Raw genomic sequence first — 22,509 nt, forward strand, 5'->3', positions numbered from 1 at the left:
CATTAACGAACATTTCTTTTTTCTCCAGGCATAGAAACGCTGCAGAGTCCACCAGGCATTCTATGACGAACTCCCCATCAGAGAATGGCTTACTTTTTTTGGCGATTTTGTAGGCTGTTAGAAAGCTCGTCTTGACTGCTGCTTTAGCTAGCAAAGCTTCAGATGTCTGTGTCCACTCTGCATCAGTCAGATGTTTGTACTTCTCTGCATGTTTGATCTTGTAATGTTAATTCAGATTATAATCCTTCAGCACCGTGACCTGTTCTCCACAAACTAGGCATACAGCTTTGCCTCTGATTTCAGTAAAGAAATACTTGGAAGTCCATACCTTGTTAAAAACTCTACATTCTAAATTGATCTTTCTTTTTTTGGTGTTAGCTGACATCTTCATGGGCTGAAGCTAACCAACAAACAAATCAGTGCATAATCCTTCTGCAAAGTACGGAAAGTAGGCATGAAAAAGCATTAATTTAGCAGATCCTTTGAAATAAAAGCAGTGCAGTTGTATTGCTTGCATATATATTACGACGATATATACTTGCATTGACTTTTAATTTGCCAGTGACCTCATGCGGGCCGGTCAGGGTCAGCCATCGGGGCGGATGTGGCCCTGGGCCGTACAATGCCCAGGCCTGGCCTAATCTAATGTAGGGCTGTAAACCTATGCATGACTCTTGTTATTGCCTGAGGTCAAGTCACCTCAAAATTATGGTAACCCTAAGAATTAATGCCCTCCAAAAAGCCAACCCTGCTCAGCTCGTGTAAACTCATGGCTGTGGATTCCTTTCTGGAATCGAGTGATCTCATATTCAGTCTTCCTCTTCTGCTTTCATCTTTCCCTAGCACGACTATCTTCTCCAGTGAGTTTTGCTCAAAGAAAGGCACCAGTTATGTTTAAGTAAATATGCATGTACTTGTACCGCAACTTCTCTAATGCCACTTCCCCCTTCGGTTTTCCAGATTACGAACCGTAATTTTTCCCCTTTCTATCTTGACCAGCCACATTCTTTCTCCACCCCACTTCCATTTCTGGAGTACAAAGCACCCACCCTGAAAAGACTCTTAAAGCTCGCTCACCTCTTTGTGACCGCTCTACTGGATACTAATAATCTATTCTTTCAAACCGCGTACCACGAGCTGTCCTCATAGGTCTGTACGCCCAGCCAAAGCAACTCCACGAGGGAAGTTTTCCAACGGGTTGTTGGTCTCATCTACGTTTCTGTGCATTTTTAAGGGTTCTACTCTAAGCAAGTACTTCAATCGCACGCAGCCCAAGTAAGCAGCACCTTCCCTTAAAGGAAGCCGTTGACGTCACCCGCTTCCAAAAACTACCCATGTACGGCGAACGGCCTTACTGCCGCCTCCTGCCACCCCACTTTAGCGGGAGCCCCCCTTTTGGACACCACCACCAACTCTCCTCTCGCTGAGCACGGCCCACTGCAGGCGGCGCGCCTAACGGTGAGCGCGCGCCGCCGCCGCCCGCGTCCCTCTTTCTCAACGAGCCCACCCGCCAGCCGATGGGAAAGGGAGCGGGAGGCGCCGGGAAGAGAGGATTTATCCCGGCGTGAGAGACGTTCCCTCGCTCCAGTCGCGCGCCCGGAGTCTATGAGGAGCTTCCCTGCTGGCCAATCACGGCGCCGCCTCCGACGAGCCGACCCAATCGCAGGCTGGGAGCTGCCCGGCCCCTCCTCCACGCCGTCTCTGGGAGCGCGTTTGTGTATATGTGTATGTTCAGGCGTGTGCGCGCCGTTGCGGTTTTGTCTCGTCTTGTCTTGCCGGAGCGTATCTGCGGCGGACTCGCTTTGTGGGCTTCTGCACCTCCTTCGCGCGCCCGCTGCGGAGCCCCCACGCGGAGCGCCCTCGCCGAAGCCGCCGCCGCCGCCATGTCCTCGCCGTCGTCGGGGGAGCAGTACGAGGAGGAGGAGGACGGCGCCTACGAGAGCCAGGCCAAGCGGCTGAAGCCCAGCGCCGCGGCCGAGGAAGGCGAGATCGAGTACGGGGCCGAGGAGGGCGACAGCCGCAGGGAGAAGGCCGCCCCTCGCGCCGGGGGCTTCTCCGGAGGGGTGAGTAGGAGGAGGAGCAGGCGTCAAGCGCCCGCCTTTGTAACCCCGGCGCCGGTCGTGGGATGCGCTGCGAAGGACGGACGGATCCGGCCGGCCGACGATGCGCAACCCGAGCCTCGTCGCGTCTACTCGGGAGTAAGCCTTCAGCCTGGCTTACTCGCAGGGCAACATACACAGGATTGCACCCTTAACACTTGGATTCCTCAGTTGGCTCTCTTTGACCTTACTGCTAGGAAAGCAGAGAAAGGGTTCTCTCCTTTAAAAAAAAGACCTTATTTTACTTATTTTTTCTTCTATGAAGAAGAAAACTGAGTATGTTTACGGAATAATTAATCTGTTAAAGCTAAGTGTTTTTAAAGCCTGCAAGCCTGGAAGTACGTCCCCATAGCAGGCAGTGCAGTTTACTTCTGAGTAGCTTGATTATAGCTGATGCGATTGCGGGCCAGAGAGATCATTTTGTGGGATGAGTCGTGGGCCCTCAATTTGTTCAGTCAGTTTGGTACCACAAAATTGAAGCTGGGTAAATATGGTTTCCTCCAGGAAGACTTAGATGAACATTTGCTCTTTTCACCTCCGGTAAAATTAGGGGAAGAGGTAGGTTCGGCATTGACACTTCTCGCCTTTGTGTTTTTTGGTGTAACAGAGAAATATGAACTACATCGTTCTTTCGTTCTAATTTAATCTTTCTTTCCCCTCTTCCTGCTCGAAAAGAAGACGATTGTGGGTGGAAGCTGAGCATTGCAACCTACTTTCCTCCATTATTGCACTTGTTTTTATTCTAATGAACAAGAAGAGTAACCTTTCTGCATGGGATATGCAGAACAATAAGTTCTTGTATTGTTTCCCTGCAAAACAAAATGGTATGATTGGATGCAAAGAAACTAGTTTGGTGTGAATCAGCCTTCCTTCCTTCCATATTTATTTATTTATTTATTTTATTACTGCCGCAAGAGCCGAAGCTTTCTTTAGTTGCAGCACTTGCAGGGAGTGTATTTATGTATGTATGCATGTCATTTCCTTGAACTGAAGGAGTTACAGGAATCGATCCAGATTTAGTTATGCATTGAATAAACTCATTGATATCAGTAGGACAGGCTAGTCATGAATTATGTGTCATTAATTCCAATAGGTCTACTTTTAAGCATGACCAAATCTGGATCCAACCCATAAGGCCTCTAGAGAGCTGAAGCGCACACGAGCTTTTGTGCAACATTAAACAGTTTATGAGCCCTGGTGACAAGAATTAAGAGCTTTTCGAAATGTGGAGATTATAAAGAAAAGGTTAAAATGGGTAAAACTTTGATTGTAGATTCATCATATGTTAGAATGAGATAAATAATGTGTTTGAATCTCTTTTTATTGGTACAGTTTAATGGTTTGATAATGTTGAGCTTTGAACTTTTTGAATGTGCAATAGATGTTTAGAATGATATCTACCACTACTTTGAATCTTACAAACCCAAAATTGGCACCTTGTATTTCCCTAACCATATAACTTGGTATAGTTTCAAACGTATGCATCATTATGATAAATTGTTACATTAAGAATGTGCATACATTTTTACTGCAGAACTATATATGAACAAAAATGATACTGTTTTACCTGTATCATAGCCTTTGTTGCACAACTCAAGTGGTAATATGGGCAGTAACATGCTATCTGTTAAATACTTTTAAAAAGTACTTTAATCTGTGGATGTGGGAATTGTACTAATTAAATGTGTCAGTAGAATTAAATGTAGAGCTTGCAAGTAATATTAAAGATTGAAGTTAATTAAATAAGAAGAAATACACTGAAAAGCATGTAGTTTTCTGTTAATACTTTCTAAAGCTTGAACTATGTAAAGTACTTCTTTGCTTTATCTTCATAAAATAATTTTTCAAAATGATTGCTCTTGCTAGGATGCTGGTGGCAGCCACCACAAAGTTTCTGTTTCTCCTGTTGTCCATGTTCGAGGGCTCTGTGAATCTGTTGTAGAGGCAGACCTCGTGGAGGCTCTTGAAAAGTTTGGAACCATATGGTATGTTTAATGTGCACTATGTCTTGGGCAATGTACATTCTATTTTGGGGGGGTGTGTGGGTGCAGAAAGCTTGTTTGTTTTTTTTGCTTTTTTGATCAGCCAAATACAGCCAATGTGTGGCTGATTGCTTTCAATTCTTTGTTGAAAAAGAAATGCACAGTTGCTCAGAAGGACAGGATTTGGCTGCAACCCAGTCCTATTATCGCCCAGATCAAGAAGACATTTTCCTGCCTTGTTTTTTAGGGTGCCAATTTGATATAGTAGTATGAGAAGCTGCCTGGCTGCCTTTATTGTATAATCAACATTTAATGGATTATTTATACTTGGGATTAGCTAAGGGCTATAAATAAGTTGCTTAAATAAAATTTGAGTAAAATTATTTTAATAATAAAAATAGTTTTCTTCAGTTTTCACTAAGATTTTACAGTTGATCATGACCTATAGTTTACAATTGTTAGTCTTAAAATAATGGGTTTTTTGTTGCTGTTTTCTTGTAGTTATGTTATGATGATGCCATTTAAGCGCCAAGCTTTGGTAGAATTTGAGGATATTGAAAGTGCCAAAAAGTGTGTAACGTTTGCAGCAGATGAGCCAGTGTATATCGCTGGGCAACAAGCATTTTTCAATTATTCTACAAGCAAAAGAATTACTCGTCCAGGAAACACAGATGACCCGTCTGGTGGGAACAAGGTTCTGCTCTTATCAATTCAGAATCCTCTGTATCCAATTACAGTGGTATGTTTTATTTCTAAGCATAAAATTTCAGTGACTTTAGTGCATTACATGTTTCTATGTGTTTGTGCCAAGTGTGTTCTTCCTATCCTGTATCTTGTACTAATAACCATTCATACAGTGGTACTGTGATGTTATAATTTTATTTATCTATTTTTTGATTTATATCCTGCCTTTTTCCTACAAAGGGCTCAAGGCAGCTTACATTATCTCTCCTCCTCCATCTTATCCCCACAACAACAACCCTGTGAGGTAGGTTGGGCTGAGAGTCTGTGACTGGCCCAAAGCCACCCAGTTGGCTCCATGGCTGAGCGGGGACGAGAACCCAGATCGTCTGAGTCCCAGTCCCAGACTCTTAACCACTACACCACACTGGCTCTCAGTGCAGTGAAAACAATGCAGTGAAAACATCCTTGCATATTGTCATTTTATTGCAGAGTAATTTGATTTATGAAGAGGGAAAAGAACACTTGGAAGGGTCCAGTGCAGCAGCATTTACTTTTAGTTAGATATTAATTTGGTTCTCATATATATTCTTTGATGATTGACTTTGCCAGTTGTATAGTTTTAGCAAAGCACTTCGTAGCTTCATTGTTCATAAAAAAATCTAACAATTAGTTCTAAGTTGAAATCTTTCTCTACGTCTAGATATGTTCTAAAAAGCCATAAGATTTTTCAGAGTCCCATCTCTGACCTTGGAAACTTGTGGTTGACACTAGTGGTGATTCCAGGGTCGCAAATGTGACTTCGCAGGCAGGCTTTTCTAGGCAAAGGAGAAAGGCTGTTATGAAATAACCTGGCAGCATCTCACACGCCTTCCTGTCCGTTCTCTGTCCAAAATGTAGATGGCTGAAATTAGTTTTCTCTATATAGCTAGCTATTTCTATATATTTTGCATAGGGGAAGGAGCACAGATGTGACCCCTAAACACTTGAGTAAAATCGATGGATTCAGAGATATTTTGCACTAGTGAAAAGTTATTTGACTTGATTAAGGCAACCCTGCTAAACTCCCCTAGAGTCCTCTGTGTTTCATTATGTTCCATTCCAAAAGATCCCTCGGTCCTTAGGATTCACTTTGGGGACCACAGGGATCTGTGGTGGAAAACACAGTTGCATGAGCAGCATTTTGCTTGTTAATTTCTATATCTAACCTTATATGTTCAGTGATAGAGCTATAACAACTGTGGTTATAGTTCTTCATTTTCAGTTCATACTTTAAAGTTTTAAAATAATTTGGTTTCCATTTTGTGTATCCCTGTGTTATAGGAGGTATGTAGAGGTGACCATATTAGGTTAAAACTTAAATGGAAAGCGAAACTTTTAAAGCACATGGAAATAAACTCGGAATTTAGGTTTGTTCTTTTGAGTTGCACTGTTTTGATGTTTCATCTTTTACTAGACTGCTTTTCTTTTGTAGTTACATAACTACTTGGGGGAAGAGAAGTGAATGAATCCTGTACCAGAGACAAATATGTCAGCCTACATGGCTTCATCCAAATTACCAGTTAAATAGTGATAAGCCATTTTATTTCATTTTACATTTTGGAGAGCTGTTGTCTGACAAAGCTTCAAATGTTTAAACTGGTTTGATTGTTTTTGGTTTTGTTTTTTGGTAGGATGTCTTATATACAGTGTGCAACCCTGTTGGGAAGGTACAGCGTATTGTCATATTCAAGAGGAATGGAATACAAGCCATGGTTGAATATCCTTTTTATGCCTTTTTGTTTTGTTGGCGCTTACCACTAGGGATCTCACAGGGATTCAGTAAGGGAAGATGTTTCACTACCTACATCCTTCTCATCTTCATCCAGTCAGGCAAGCAACTCTACTAGGAAATCAGTGAACCTATCACTTCTTATTATGTCTGTTATCCCTTGGCTGAGCATGTGTCCTCTCTTTTTGCAGCTGCTGTGCAAGTAAGAAAAGTCATGCCGTATCCGACCAAGTTCTGATTCAGCACTGTCTTCACACAATGGTCAACCAGCTGCGTGTGGGAAACTAGGCAGACCATTAATGCAACAGCTCCCTCCCACCTGTATTCTCTGCAGCTGGTGTAGGCATAGTGCCTCTCATACTGGAGGCAGCTTATAGCCGCCAGAACTAGTAGCTATTGGTAGCCCTCTCTTCCTTCAATTTGTCCAGTCCACTTTTAAAGCCATCTAAATTGTTGGTCATGACTACAGCTTGTGGCAGTTTAACACTTTACAGTGAGAAGTATTTCCTTTTATCTTTCCTGAATCTGTTTCCATGTAGCTTCATGGGATGTCTTTTTTCTCCCTTTCTCCTCACAAGAAAGGGAGAAAAAAGTCTCCCTACCCATTTTTCCCAGACCATGCATAATTTTGTATACCTCTAACATGTCTCCTTGTATTGCCTTTTTATACTAAGCCAAATGGTCCTAGCCCAGAATGCTTAGGGTGATCTGGAATGGAAAATAAAATCAGGGAGGCCTCCTACAAATGTAGTCGTGGAATAATGGGGGACTTTAAAGTACCCACATGTTGACTGGATAAATGTATGTTCCATTTCTGACAGAAACAAAGCAGTCATGGAATAAAGGGGGGGTCCTCCTATGGGTCACTAACTGGTAAGGAACAGAAGGCAGTGGGAGGGGAATAAATGGTATTTTCCCCAGTGGAGTTATGTCACTACTGGAGCCCCATGGGGTTCTGTATTAGGACCAATGCTTTTCAACCTATTCATAAATGATCTGGAATTAGGAGTAAGTAGTTAAAGGTGGGGGAGTGGGCACAATCTTCTGGTTTGCCTCAGGCAGCAAAATGTCTTGGGCCGGCCCTGTCTATGCTTTCATCAGCTGTCCATAGCATCTGACTGGTTTTCTAGCTATTTCTCACTGTCTCTCTGCTGTCTCATTAATAGATCTATATTTCCTGATGAAAGAGCATCATAGAGATGCATTAAATAATCTAAGTGTTCCTATTTGGTGATATGGGTCATTATACGTTTAGACAATTCTAAGTAGTGCTCATAGCAGCACACCAGGTCATAAATTGGTCTTATTTTGAAGTTGAACACATTTTAGAAACCATGAGTTTGAAATGTTAACATACGACATTAATTTAAGTGGATGATAGTTATTTCAGGCTGTTTTGTCTGTCATCTAGTATATTGAAACCATTCATTCAGGAAATGGAAATGGATGGTTCCTCACTATCTGACTATAGCTTAAGAGTCCCTGAGTGATTTACAGCATGGATACTAATTGACTTTGCATGACTAGAGAAGAAAAAAAAAGCCACAATGGCTTTTTCCTGCCCAGCATACATTGCTTGCACAGCAGCTCATTTCCAAAATTATTAGTGCTGTATATGAGTTGCCTTATTACAATTAGTATTATTATATTACATATGTATCCGAACTTATTTTCCTTTTGTGAGGAACTTGAGACAGCTTGCACAGTCCTCTTCTACTCCATTTATCCTCACAGCAGCCCTGTGAAGTAGGTTAGGCTGAGAGTGAGTGACTGGCCTGCCCAGTGAGCCTTATGGCTGAGTGGGAACTAGAACCTGGATCTCCCAGGCTCCCAGTCTAACACTCAACCATGCCACAAGTGGTTTCCAGTCCATTCTAGAACTATAGAACAAGTCACAGGTCTTTTTGTCTAAAAATGGCTACTACCTCTTTGCTTAGTAAGGGGTGGGGGGTAGAAAATTACTGGTTTGAATACATATCCTTAACATAACTTACATTTGAATCTGTTCTTTGTGCCCAGAAGGCAAAAGCAGCACTCAATGGGGCAGATATATATGCAGGATGCTGTACACTAAAAATTGAATATGCACGGGTAATGATGCCTCCAAATTCAACACCTTCTTGAACTTCTATACTCCTCTGGGAGGAAAAGAATGATTCTCACTGTCTGTTTATATCTTAACAGCCAACTCGACTTAATGTCATTCGAAATGACAATGATAGTTGGGACTATACTAAACCATATCTAGGCAGACGAGGTAAGTGTTTCGGTCATCATTCTAAATACGTGCTTAACTAGTTTATGCAGTTAGTTTGTCTAATGCAGTAGTCATTTCAAGCCAAGTATTGCTGGTGAAGTTCTGTTGTAAAAGGCATCCTGTAATCCTGGAAAAGAATAACTCTCAACAATAGTGCCCCCTGCTGGTTATATTGAGTTATTAGTTCAACAAGGAGCCCACACATGCAAGCATGTTTGCAATAAAGGACTTGCATTTCTCCAAGCAGCTCTCACTCTTTGGAGGAGAGGACACTGATGCAGACTATTCCTTACAAACTACAAACTTGCACACTGCTTCTCCATGGAAAGGATTTTCCCATATGTTGGACAAGGCATTAAGAAGGATAGAGGACTCCAGCAGGCTGACTCTACACTTCATCATGCACCACATCGGCATCATCAAAAGGCCCTCTGAAAAATCTCAGACTTGCAACTCACCTTGACTGCATACAACATGCACCATCACCACAAGCATATCAAGGAGGAGACTTATAATACTTCTGGTTTGCATGGTATGAATACCATGGTAGACTGTACCCATTCTTATCCAGCTTGCACGTGTTTCCCATCTTTTGTCTATAAATTTACAGTTGTAGAATGAAACTGCATAAAATGGAAAATCCAAACTCTTGTTTCTCTCCTGTTCATTGTCATAATTTTCATTTTTGTATGTAAGAGAAAATTGAAGTTAGGTTTTCCAGTGTAAATGTTGTCTAAAGGACGGCACTTATCTAAAGATTAATTGGGATTCAGCAGCACCCTGTCAAACATGTCCCATCAGGCTCCAGTATTTGATGCAAGGTATAATTTGTCAGAACACTTTAATGGCAAAGCTTAGTTGGAACATTGTTTTCATCAGTAAAACAATTGCATGAAAGTGTAAAAGAAAAGCTGCTATGTAGTCTGACTTTTGTAAATGTTCTCTGTAACTAAATAGCTTGTGTATAATTTGCTGTAATGTACTTTTTAAAAATCTAGGCATTTATAACATGGAGTTGGGAACTTATCTTATCAAGGTAGAGTATCTTCTAAATTTTAAACATGAAAGTGAAGGTTTCAACTTGCTTTATAACTATTGCTAAAAGGTTATTTTTTAATGGCAGTGCTTTGGCTTGTAAAAATGTACTATTAAAACTTAGGCTTTGGACATGCAGAATTAAGTATTTGTAAAAGGTTAATAAGGGGGCTGCAGTATTGGTTAGCAGATTGTCCAACCTTGGTATTTATGTTAAAGCTTACATTTTGTTTCAAATTAATGGGCCACTTAAATATCAATAGTGTAAAGTTTCTGAACTAAGTAAATGCACATTCAGGCAACTAGAAGACATTCAGATAGTATTTATAAACTATATCTTGCCCCAATACATGAAACTATGGGAAATGAGAAATCTCTTCTTGGAGCAAAATAAAGCAGGTACACCAAAGGACTTGGCAGTGTCCAGTGGGACATTTAACTCATTTGAATGTCAGACCCCATTGCAAACAGCTTTTGAATATCATCTCAATTTCAATTGTAGCACTGGGATTATTTGAAAAGCAGAAAGTTCCCTTGGTCCTGGGGACCTGGGAATTTTGATTCAGGCAACATATTTTGATTCAGGCAACATAAGCCCCAGTCGGTGTGGTCAGAGGGCAGGAGCTATAGCTCAGAAAGTCCCCAGTTCAATCCCCAGCACCTCCAGATATGGCTAGGAAAGATTCTTACTGTGTTAACAGTGCTATTCCAGATGAACCAATGGTCTGACTCAGTTTGAAGCAACTCCCCATATTCCAAGGATTATGGGAGTTATAGTCTTAACACATGTGGAGGGTAGCATGTTGGAGAAGACTGTCCTAGACCAAGAAATAATAGCTGGAGGCTACATTTTTTTTCCAAACAGGATTGTACAGATTTGGTTTCTGGAAGTTAACAATATACAGGTAGTCCCCAGGTTACAAACAAATTCCATTCCTGAAAAAACAGAAATTCATCTTTAAGTCAAATAACTAGTATGCAAGTAGGATCATGTAGTCAGCCCTCCACAGTCACAGGTGTTAGGGGCATAGGACCCCCATGAAAGTGGAAAAACCATGAGTATCTCTTTGCAGCAAGGAAATGCCAGAGAAATTTCCTTCTGGATGGGTGGGACAGGAAGGCATGCTTTGGAGGCCTCCCTCTCTCCCCTTTTACTGCTTCTCTTTCTCTATGGTGATGATGATTTTCATGTAATTTTTAAAAATTAATATGCTTAATGGCAGGTTATTCATAAGTATGGGTTGCCCGTAACTTGGACATTTGTAACTTGGACAGCCTGTAATGAAGGTTTCTATCTGCAGACATTCTAGTGAAGCAGCAGAGAACATGTTTGATTTTTTAAAAAATTTTCCTTTTTTTGATGTTGTAAACCAAGTACATGTCAAGGGGAGGGCAGTTTCTTCAACTTGGAGAATGCACGTAAACATGTAACATTTCTTGGCGTACTCACAAGAGTGGCCTGCACAAAATTGTTGCTGTGTTAAGCTGCTGTACATACATTATTGAAACATCCCTCCTTTTAGTTTATTGTCTGAGGTCCTCACCCCATCAACCAGTCTGTAGGATTCTGGTTTCAGTATGAATGCTTTTTATACAATTGGCATCAATTTGGGTTTCTTCACACAGAAAAAATAGATTTAGTGAATGTCAGTTATTTAGAAATTGCAGTTTTAATGGCTGTATTGTTTAATGTATCGTGTTAACATTTGCAGCCCTTTTCTAAGACATTTGAAGTAATTCTTTAGCCTCATAACTCTGTGAGTGTTATTAGGCTAAAAGAATAATTTTGCTAAGGAGAACTCTTTTGAGCTTCAGTACTGGACAATTTGAACCTGATTTTTTCAATTTCAAGGTTCAGCACCATGCCACAGCATTATGCTGGGGAGTCTAATGTAAATGTGTCAGCCACTTTCATTATACATAAATCCATACTTCTTTCTAACTTTTGAGCTGTTTCAAATGCTTAATGTGTTAAATTTAATAGACTTCCCATATAAGATAAAACATGTATGCTATAGTCATTGTTGCATAGGACAGTTGCATGTGAAGCATCTGCAGATAACATTCTCCCCGCTCACCATACAAAATCACATTTAATTAAACACCTCAATGCATGCCATGAGCATTGGCATCTTTATACCTTACATATAAGACCTTTTCACATTCATTCTTAAAAAATTCAGCCCTTTATGAAAATGAATTATTTTTCATGAAACCCTCCACATCATCAACCTGCAGCTTTCATGTGGCAAATAAGATTTCCTTCATGTGTTAGTTTACTCAGCAAAGTCCTACAACTTCATGAGCTATTCTAGTTTTTGAGTTTGTCTCAATTTACAGTATTCAGCATAAATAGTTGTCATTACTACTATTATGTGGAACAGTAAAGGCTTTTGATTCTAAGGAAATAACCTTTTAATAACAGCCATTAAAAGTATCTTAGGACATCGCCCTATGCCTGTTTAGGCACAGAAAGGTGGCTGGGGCATGCTGGGAATTGTGGGACCATTTTTTGGCTACACATGTAGAATTTTTCCTTTAGTGTCTAATATCAATCTGGTGTTAAGATCTTTTTTAAGAGGTAGCTTTTTCCTCAGTGGGAAAAACCTTTTACACACTTGTACAACAGTAAATTCTGCTGAAGTCAGTGGAGATTGATTCCAAATAATGACTTAGCCTCAAGGTGATATAATTTCCACCTTCACATCTTCTCCCTCAGAAAATTATAGCACGTTACCTAATTCCTTCATTTTGAAAAGGTTGCATTAACAAAACATCTGGCTTAAAAAAAAAAAAGTTTAAAACATCTAAAGTGAGCACTCTTACATTCTAGTGATTTCAATGGAAAATATCTATGTATATATCTGTACTTGACATTCCCATTGAACCAGATGCTACTTTGACTGGATATTTCTCATTTCCCATTACTTAGTAGTCAACTGGGTTACTGGCCCTTCAAATTGCTCAATGAAAGGAAGCAGCATTTTGGTCAAAGCTAGGTGCTGCTTAGTAAGAGCACTTGTAATATTTACTGGAGAATTATAAACAAATACTTCAAGTTGGTCTCTGCTTTTGTCCAGTAGTGTTGACCCCTTGGTTAACTTTATGTTCTTGTACAAAATGCAGTTGCTGAAAGAGCATTTCATTGTTAAGAGTGCTTTTAAAAGTGCAATTTTATTGCAATTCTAACATAGGTTGTATAACTAGTGTAGTAATGTATTGTTTTTTCACCATACTCCATTAATAGCTGTTGGCGTAATTATGTATGTACACAATATAGTACTCTCTGTTTACTGATTATGAAACCATGTAATACAGGTTGTTGTTGGATTATGCTGAAACTTCTTGAAAGAAGCCCACTTTGAATCTGTGTTGCTGTTGAAGCTAATAGTGTGATTCAGGTACTGTCCCTTGAAAGTACTGCATTTACAACTAGTTTTTTATGAGAGTTAATAGGTAATTCCTTCTCTACAGTATTATCTATAGTATTGTGTGATATTAAGAGAACTGTCCAGTTTACTTAGGTTTAAAATGTCAAGAATGTTCAAATGTAATATTTTTATGCTAACAATAATTTTTGTGTCTTACAACTATAATTTTGTGTTAAAATAAGTCTATTTAAATAGTCATCAAAAGTAATACCTTAAAGTTACCTGGAAGTATCTAGCTGGCTATTATTGGAATCATGATATTGGAGTAAGTGGACCCTTGGGGCACATCTTACAGTCTTAACTGGAAAACACCTTTTTTCTTACTGATCAAGTTCCAGTACCTTTGATGGGGGGTGTTGTTTGCTTATTGCTAATGCTGTCTTTTTTTTCTTTAGACAGAGGAAAAGGTCGCCAGAGGCAAGCTATTTTGGGAGAACATCCCTCATCATTTAGGCATGATGGTTATGGTAAGTTGCTGTATGGCTTCCAATGTGTTTAATTGAAGAATTGTTCATAAATTTCTATTATGAAAATAAGGAGAACATCAGAACTTCAAAAGCGGTGCTGGATCACGTTAAAGGCCTGTCTAGTTCAACATACTGTACCTACAGTGACTAGAGAGATGACTCTGGGAAGTCCATAAGCAGGACATGGGTGAAATAACACTCTCTGCTTGTGTTCTCCTGCAACTGATGATCTGTACTGAAGGCAGTATATAACCATCGTGACTAGCAGCCAGGAATATCCTTATCCTCCCTGGATCTGTATAATCCCCCTTTAAATATCTATATTTTCTTTGTTTCCTTTTTTCTTCAGTGCCAGCTGAAGACATTTTGCTGTCTGAAGCAAAGCCCAAGGTCTCGATCCACTCCCCACCCTTGTGTTGCGCTAGCACTTTCAACATCTTGCTACACCATTCAGACACCAATTGCAGCATTTTGTTTTTTAGCCCTACCTTCAATCAGAGCAGTTGTTGAGTGTCCTGGCTTTCTGCTTAGGCAGTGGCTGCAAGAGGGACTGGCATTGTTTGTTTTGTTTGAAAAGCAAATCAAAGTTTCTGTTTTTTAATCTTTCTAAAAGTTAAACTTCAAACTTGTAGTATACCTATTTATTTTGATTTTTATATACTGCCCCATTCCCAAAGGTTCTGGGCAGTTTACAAGAGGTTAAGTAGCACTGTTAAGCCATGCTCCTACATCATTAGATTATTTAAATTGTTAAGAGTTTGTTGAAGTTAAGTCTGTTGGCTTTTGTGGTCTTATATTCTCTCAAGTTGTCCTGCTACTTTGGAGAAGTAAGAGCAGGAGGAAGCGTAGGTATTATATTTGGTGTTGTTTTTGTCTAGATGGATTTCTGAGTTTTAGTTAATGTTAATTCTGTGCATCCCATCTGTAGGAAAACTAAAAGGTTTATGGCATGATTTTACTATATCAGCACCTGGTTGATTTTCTTATATCTGCTCCAGCACTCTCAGCTAGAGCATTTAACTGTTCAGGTTTTCTCCAGGAACTGATTCAGTGTTTGTTCTTCCAGGGTATTGCTGCCAACTACAAACTATCTAACAAACATTTTTTGAACATCATGGCCTTGCTCAATAGAGAAATTGTAGATTTGTTTTGCTTTTGGGGTGGGAGTTGCATGTCAGAAAATTTCCAGAAATTTTAGCATTAAGAAGTTACATATTTTTAACTATCTTTTGACAAGTTCCAGTAACTGATGTTAGCTAAAACTTCACTTTAACAATTTGTGAAATATAAATAAGATATGTTGTTCCAGTTATGAAGTGAAAAACTGGCATCTTTTCCAAGCTGATATATTAAATGTGCATACTGGAGTGATTAATCTGTTCTGGCCAAATTAAATAGAGTATTTTCCCTGTAGGCTCACATGGTCCTCTGTTACCGCTACCAAGCCGATACAGAATGGCATCTCGGGATACTCCGGAGCTGGTTGCGTATCCACTTCCCCAAGCCTCCTCATCTTACATGCATGGGGGGAACCCCTCAGGTTCTGTGGTCATGGTCAGCGGATTGCACCAGCAAAAGATGAACTGCTCAAGAGTCTTCAATCTGTTCTGTTTGTATGGAAATATTGAAAAGGTAAAAAAGTAGGTGTTTTAAATCTTGAAATGTTCTTTAATTTTAAAGAACAGTAGAATAACAAATTTATGCAGAAAACAAACTAAGGTCATAAATCTTCTAACCAGAGCTTCAGAATTTCTTGTCATTCTTTAAACAATATTGTCTCTCTTCCTTTTTTTTGCTTCAAAATAATGCAGGTGAAGTTTATGAAGACTATTCCAGGAACTGCATTAGTGGAAATGGGTGATGAATATGCTGTTGAAAGAGCAGTCACACATCTCAATAATGTAAAATTATTTGGAAAGAGGCTTAATGTTTGGTATGTATTAAATACTGCAGTACCTATAATCTGAAATTCTTCAACTTCAAGATACTAAACAAGGCTATTGTTTTTGTGTGTGTGTGTGTGGGAAGAATACAGTCTGTATATACGAGTACACAGAGAGTAAAAGAGTAACATGTTAATGTAAACACTTGCACATTGTTTTGAGAATGGTTTAAAAATATCCTAAAATTATTTGAATGTGAAAAGGTGTTCTTAAATACGTACTCTTTAATTGTAGTGTGTCCAAACAGCATTCAGTTGTTCCTAGTCAGATATTTGAGCTGGAAGATGGGACAAGCAGTTACAAAGATTTTGCAATGAGCAAGAACAATCGCTTTACCAGTGCTGGCCAGGCATCCAAGAATATCATCCAGCCACCTTCTTGTGTGTTGCATTACTACAATGTTCCACTCTGTGTGACTGAAGAGACCTTTGTAAAGGTAGGAATAGAAAATGCTGGATTCTACCTTTTGAAGTGCAACCCTAATCCACAGTCAAATATTATTCTCAATTAACTTCCTTAAAATAGACTTCAATCGCTTTTTAAATAACTTACAGTACAATATTAAACATGTTTACTCAGAAGTACAGCATGGCACTGTTACATGCCATCCATTTAAAAAGTAACTAACAAACCATACTATGAATACAGCTGAACTCTAAAAATGTTTTGTTGTCTTGGGTGAAATGTACTGTAGTTTTCAAAATTAAACGAACAGCAAGAGGGTCTCTCTATGGCAACTGAAGGCAACTTGTGCTCCTCTAGATATTTTTGCCTGCAGGCTCCCATGATCTTCATCATCGGGTAAGGGCAGACCTAATGTAGGCCCTTACCCATAACATTGGAATTGTAGGCCATAACATTTGGGGCGGGGGGGAAGCACACAGGTTCCTCACCCCTGCTGTAAAGCGCTTTAAATGGGCAGTTCAAATTTCTAGGCAGTGGGGGATATTTCGCTGTACAAGTGGATTTAAATAGTTATGAAAGTATAAATTACAGAGTGCCTATCTTGACTAGTTTTTAGCCAATGTCTCAGCTTTTCTCAATTTGTGCAATTCATTCCCATATTGCTTGAATCCTTTCTTTGAGTCATTTCCTGGTTTCTATCATTGTCTCTACAGGGTAAATGTGTGGGTTCATTTAAATGTGCATCACCTATGCACAGATAGATAATCACGAAATCCACACTGCTGTCTTGTGTGATCATTGACGTAATGCTGATGCCTGCATCAGATCTGGAGTTACTTATTGCAGATGAAACACAGTATTGGCCATGCCTGATTGGTTTCGCCAATGTCCATATCAGCTCTTGTGCAGTTCCTTAGCTGTGGCAGTGTATAATACAAACACGCCCTTTTAGTTTCTTAATCTGGTCTGTATGCGACATCTTCAATTTTGAATCATGGCTAAATACAGAACTTTCACAGCAGAGGACTGTTGTGGATTAAAACATTAACTTTTTTCACTGATGAGTGATTTACTGGTATGATTTTAAGAAGGGTCTACAATGCAATAGAACTCAAGCCAGATCTATTGCTTCATTTGCCTGTGGCAAGAGTAAGTTTCTTGCCTCTTGCTGCATGGTATATCCCACATTAATATCAACAAAATGAGTACATGTTGACTTAGTCTGGAACTTACTTGCCACTTACAGGTACACCTCACATATACCAGTTATACTGTGAACACCTTTAGGAATGGAGCTTTGTATTTAATAACCATATAATCATTTTGTTATTGTTCCAGTTGTGTGATGATCATGAAGTCCTGTCTTTTATCAAATACAAAGTGTTTGATCCAAAACGTAAGTAAATATTTTTGCCTTTCTTTAAATCTTCAAAAAAAACCGAACTTACTGGTTTTGGAAAGATGAAAATATTTTAATTCTTGTTTTTGCAGCTTCAGCCAAAACACTCTCTGGTCTGTTGGAGTGGGAATGCAAGACAGATGCAGTGGAAGCTCTTACAGTACTTAATCACTACCAGATAAGAGTCCCAAGTAAGTCATCCTGTTGAAATCAGCATGCTTGTTATTTCTTATCATTTAAATGCTAGACAGGAACATAATATTTGCAGGACATAATACTCTGATGACACAGGGCTTACTGGTCAATCAGAACTTCTTGCTGAAGGTTCTTGTATGTTTTACAACACACGCCTGTTTCTGTTTTGTTGCATTACTGTATATGAGCTTTCCCATAGGACTGAGCAAAGCATATGGTTGAAAATATAGCATGGTTCCAATTGCATGCTCGTCTCTGTACAACAGTCTTACAAGTCTTCAGCACACCTTAAAAACCTTTTCTTTATTCTAAAATACAGCTTTTAATAGTTCATTTTCTCTAATGTAGCTAGAAATAAGAACAGCACAAAGTACTGTTTACAAGTCAGACTCTAGTCCTCAAAGATCCAGCTCTAAATCAGATAAATTTTTCTGCCACCTAAGAAACCAACAGTCCACATGGAGTCTGTTAAAGCCAAACCACATTGAAAACCAGAGAACAAAGAAGTCCTTAGTTAGTGTGTACAGGTTGAAATGAGTTTGAGTTGTTCTATTTACAAGTAATTGTGCAAATAAGCATATTAGATTGATTCTCAAGTGGAAAAGAAAGCCTCTCATTAGGTTAATGATTCTCTTTCTGGCCCTGAGTAGACAAATGTATATGGTACCATATAGTGGCAATTGTAACAGTTAATGCATACCAAGTGTTGACCAAAAGGTCTGTGTCCTGGTGTGCGTATGCGCACAATGCACAACAGGGGAAGGTTTCCTTTTAAAGGATTTATTCTCCTGAATAACCAACCACCAGTGAATCATTCAATGGTGCACCTGAGCAGTCCTCAGTTGGCCCTTTTATACGTTGATTTCTAAAGGTTACATGTAATACAGATAGCATTTTCAAATCAGTTACAGAAGTAAAAAGTTACAATGGCATGATCTTTCCTGGCTGCGTATCAAAGAAGATGCTCTGAAGTCGGGTGGGGTGCTAATATATAGAAGAGGGAGAGGATGGTCTGGGCTGGTGTGAATTGCCCTTTGTTTGAGCTGCTGTTATCTGTCCAGTGCCAACTAGCTTTCTCTGAAATAGTGCCTAGTCAGTGTCAGTACATTTCAAAGATGCACACATGCAGATTTCTAGAAAAGAGGGTTTTTCTCAGGCCTGGTTATGTGTCAATAATTTCATGATTGAACCAATGAAAGTTACCTGTTGATTTGTGCATCACCCAGTTTTGTTGATGCAGTATGCATGACACAACTGCACAGCATGGATAATCAACCATGGTGGAATAACGTCATCCACACCTATGCAGTTTCTGCTGGGTGGCCTACTTTTCGTAAACAAGCCATCCCGAGAACCCATGGCTTGCCCATAATAGCTTGCTGCATTGTTCAAACCCAGAGGGAGCCTTCATGGGCTGTTGTGAAGAACTACTCAGCAAGAGAGGGAAAAAGCCCATGCTACTTGCTTTTTTGCACTCTCTCGAGTGATTCCTCAACCCCCCCCCCCATGCCAGAAACTGCATTTCTAAAAAACACAAAGTGCCTCAAAAATGTGCAGTTGAGGCCATTATTGTTAATTTGCATACAGTTGTCAGGGTCCAACTGCCAAGTTGTCAGTTGAGAACTGCTGGCAGATTGAGGGGAAGTGGCAAAAGAAGAGGCATCAAAAGCAGGGAGTGGTTTGCTCCCTCTCCCTTAGCAATGTGTTCCTCTTGCTTTTTAAATGTTGAAATTATACTACTGAGTGTCCTCCACCTTTTCAAGATAACTGTCCAGCAACTCTTGGAAAAAGAGAGATTCTCCCACCCATAGTTTTTGCAGTTCCTTTTTGAAGAAGTTGCTGCAAGTGTACAGTTCCTCCCACCATTTATTTCCCAACCAATAAAATTGCATATTTATTTATTTATTTAAAATATTTATGTGCCACCTACTCCACCTACAGCATCCCTAGGTGCCTATATTTCTGCATTTTTTAAAATTGTCTGGGAAGCACAGTAATCACAGAAGTGTGCCTCAAAACAATATTCAGGTGGGACCTGGTTTATGTAACCACACCAACCCTAACAGTGGAATGAAATAGGAATGGATGCACTCTTATCTTTTGGTGGGGGTCCCCCACCCCTCTGATAAATGGTAAAGTGATTTGAATGCTGTGATAGAAGTGCAACCATAAGGGAAGGCGCAGTAACTGTATTTATCCATCAAACTGCTAAGTCCTCAGTTCAAGGTAATTTGCTACTTTTAGACTGTAAAATGGAGTTGGGCTAGGTTTTGATACATAGAGCCTAATATTTCACAGAAGCTTTTCTCACAGGAATTAAGCACTTGTTATAAGAAATCCCATTTCGCAAATGTGTAGATATAAAGAGCAAAATACTCATTCTAACCATTGAGTTTCCTTTTGTATCTTACAGATGGCTCTAACCCATATACCTTAAAGCTTTGCTTCTCTACTTCCTCCCATTTGTAGAGCAGAGGACAACGCCTTAGGGGCTCCTTCCATCTTTATTTACAAACCTGAAACAATATGTTTGCAGGCACTAAACTACTTGCTCAGTTTTCTTGTCTCAATCTAACTTAAGTTTGTTTTATAATAAATGAATGTGTTTAAACACCAAAATTTTCTTTGACTCCTAAAAGTAACGTGTTAGTATATTATGTAGAACTTATTAACTTGTGTAACTGTTATCTACAAGTGTTTGAATTGCCTTGTGGGTAGCATGTGCAAAGAAATTGTATACTGTTCCAGATCTTAAACCATAGTTTCCATACAAAAGTAAAATGTACAATTCCATTTATGATGGATATTTCCCACTTAAGCTTAAATGACAAGTAGTATTATTATATTGGAATATAAGCTGTAAAGTTCCTAGTTACTACTTTTGATTAAAGTATATGTGCTGCAACAATTCTAAAATCAGAGTTGCATTTATAAAGCCTTTTCAAATTACACAAACTGATTTTAGTTATGTAATGGTATATGATTTTTAAAGAAAAGTTTACAGAATACCTTTTCTGCAGAATGAATTTAATCATACTTTAAATAGTGTCTTTTCAGAATAATTTTCCACTCACATTAGCATGATGTCCTTATTGCTAATATTAACCTGGAAACTACTGGCAAAAGTAATAAATCCTCAAAACTGAACAAAGAACTTCTCATTTACTTCACATTAACTGTTTTGGGTATTAAATTAAACTGCTCATTGTCAAAGGTGGCTTTATTTCCTTCATGTGCTAACATCCACACTGCATAAACAGGAGATGTGTGACCCAGTGCTGGAGAAGGAGGGGGCACTGCCTGCCAAACAGAAGATTTAAAAAAAAGCTTTTCAGAATGATAGTTGCTTCAGTGGCTGGTAGCATTTTTTGCTGCGGTTAACAGTTTTTAAAATGTGTCTCAGTAGCGTACTGTTTATCTTAAGCTTTGAAAAAATAAATGTGCAAAAATGTAGCCTTTAGGAGAGAGAGATGACTTTGTAACTTGCTTAGTAACATCCAACATCTTTACAACTCCTGGACAAGTCTTACAAGGGGTCATTTCTTTGCATGCATCCCTTGCTTGTTGAGGAACTGCCCTTCCAGAGCTCTTACAAAAACAGTAGCTGTGCTGGTCTGCTGCTGTAGACATGTAGCCTAGCAACTGCAGTCACAGTTGGATATATGGGTGTCATCGCTGTGTGTGCACTGGTGACAAACCTATATCTAGACTTTGGAATAAAAACTGTGAGACTCCATTTTCTTATGGCTGGAAAAAACATAGGCTGGAATCCAGAAATGCTGCACAACTAGCCCTGCATGTTTAAGGGGGTTCAGGTTCTCAGGCAGCTTTCTACAATGCCACACAGCAAACCATAAATGAAAGGAATTTGAAGTATGTCAATGGTTCAACCAAAGTTTCATTTTTCTGCCAAGCTGTAGATGTTCTAGCTCTGCCTGTGGTAGAAAAAACATTGTACAGTAAAACCTTGGATTGCGAGCATAATTCGTTCCAGAAACGTGCTTGTAATCCAAAGCACTTGTATATCAAAGCAAATTTCCCAATAAGGTTCAATGTAAATAAGGTTAATCTGTTCTGCAACTTTTTTTTTTAATCACAAAAACTTGAAGCAGGCGTGCTCGGGGCGGGGGGGGGGAAGCGGGCGTGATGGCAGGCGCAGTCGTGCAGGGGGAGACGATGCTGTACTCATAGAGAGAACCAGTGTTCAGTTGTGATGTGACACTCCACAGGCAAAGCACATGTAATACTCATACAGCAAGACATGGCTCGTTTATCAAGTTAAAATCTAGAAAAACTTGGCTCATCTTGCAAAACACTTGCAGACTCTTGCAAAAGTTACTCACAATCCAAGGTTTTACTGTATATGCCTTCAATGTGGGACTTACAAAACCACCATCAGAGGGGGAGACCTTTAGCCACATTTCTCTGAACAAATAATGTTGAGTTGCTGATGCAACTCATGCTCACGCTGCATAAGAGTGTGCTCAAGAAATAAATTAATACCAGGTCTTGCATGGTCAGTTTTTAATGGTTATGTTCACCAGTGGCAAGAAGCAGGTTTAGCAGGTACGTGTCCCTATTGGTAAATGGTTACCATGTGCTGCAATGAGGACAAGGTCTGTCCTTCACCTTGGGTGGTTGTTCCTTCACAGGGATCCTGCAGAGAGATGCTGTTTGTATATAACATCTCCACACATGGTTTCATTCCATATCATCATAACTGACACTTTACCAGCTGAAGTTTTTTTTTTAAAGTGCTGCTTTATGCTTCATATCACAATCATTCATACAAATCCTGTCCCAAGCACTACCCCCCACCCATCATTTTGGCAAAAGAAATAAAA

General features: G+C 39.6%; 1 protein-coding gene across 2 annotated transcripts; it reads left to right on the forward strand.

Annotated features, from left to right (window-relative positions):
* The first annotated feature begins 1,727 nt into the window (after positions 1-1,727).
* HNRNPLL (heterogeneous nuclear ribonucleoprotein L like) lies at positions 1,728-20,816 on the forward strand. Of its 2 annotated transcripts, none has more exons than XM_044428799.1 (13): positions 1,728-2,063; positions 3,966-4,084; positions 4,583-4,820; positions 6,436-6,521; positions 8,528-8,624; positions 8,718-8,790; positions 13,652-13,723; positions 15,138-15,355; positions 15,535-15,656; positions 15,901-16,102; positions 17,410-17,467; positions 17,563-17,661; positions 20,079-20,816. In XM_044428799.1, exons 1-13 carry the CDS (start codon positions 1,728-1,730, stop codon positions 20,132-20,134), a joined length of 1,776 nt encoding a protein of 591 aa, XP_044284734.1. In that variant the 3' UTR covers positions 20,135-20,816. The 2 variants fall into 2 exon arrangements, with proteins under 2 accessions (XP_044284734.1, XP_044284735.1); XM_044428800.1 differs by lacking the exon at positions 1,728-2,063 and adding an exon at positions 2,104-2,923.
* The last annotated feature ends 1,693 nt before the right edge of the window (positions 20,817-22,509 follow it).

The sequence above is a fragment of the Varanus komodoensis genome, unplaced genomic scaffold (genome assembly GCF_004798865.1).
Source record: "Varanus komodoensis strain SLA01 unplaced genomic scaffold, ASM479886v1 scaffold2, whole genome shotgun sequence".
In the NCBI taxonomy this organism is placed as follows: Eukaryota; Metazoa; Chordata; class Lepidosauria; order Squamata; family Varanidae; genus Varanus; species Varanus komodoensis.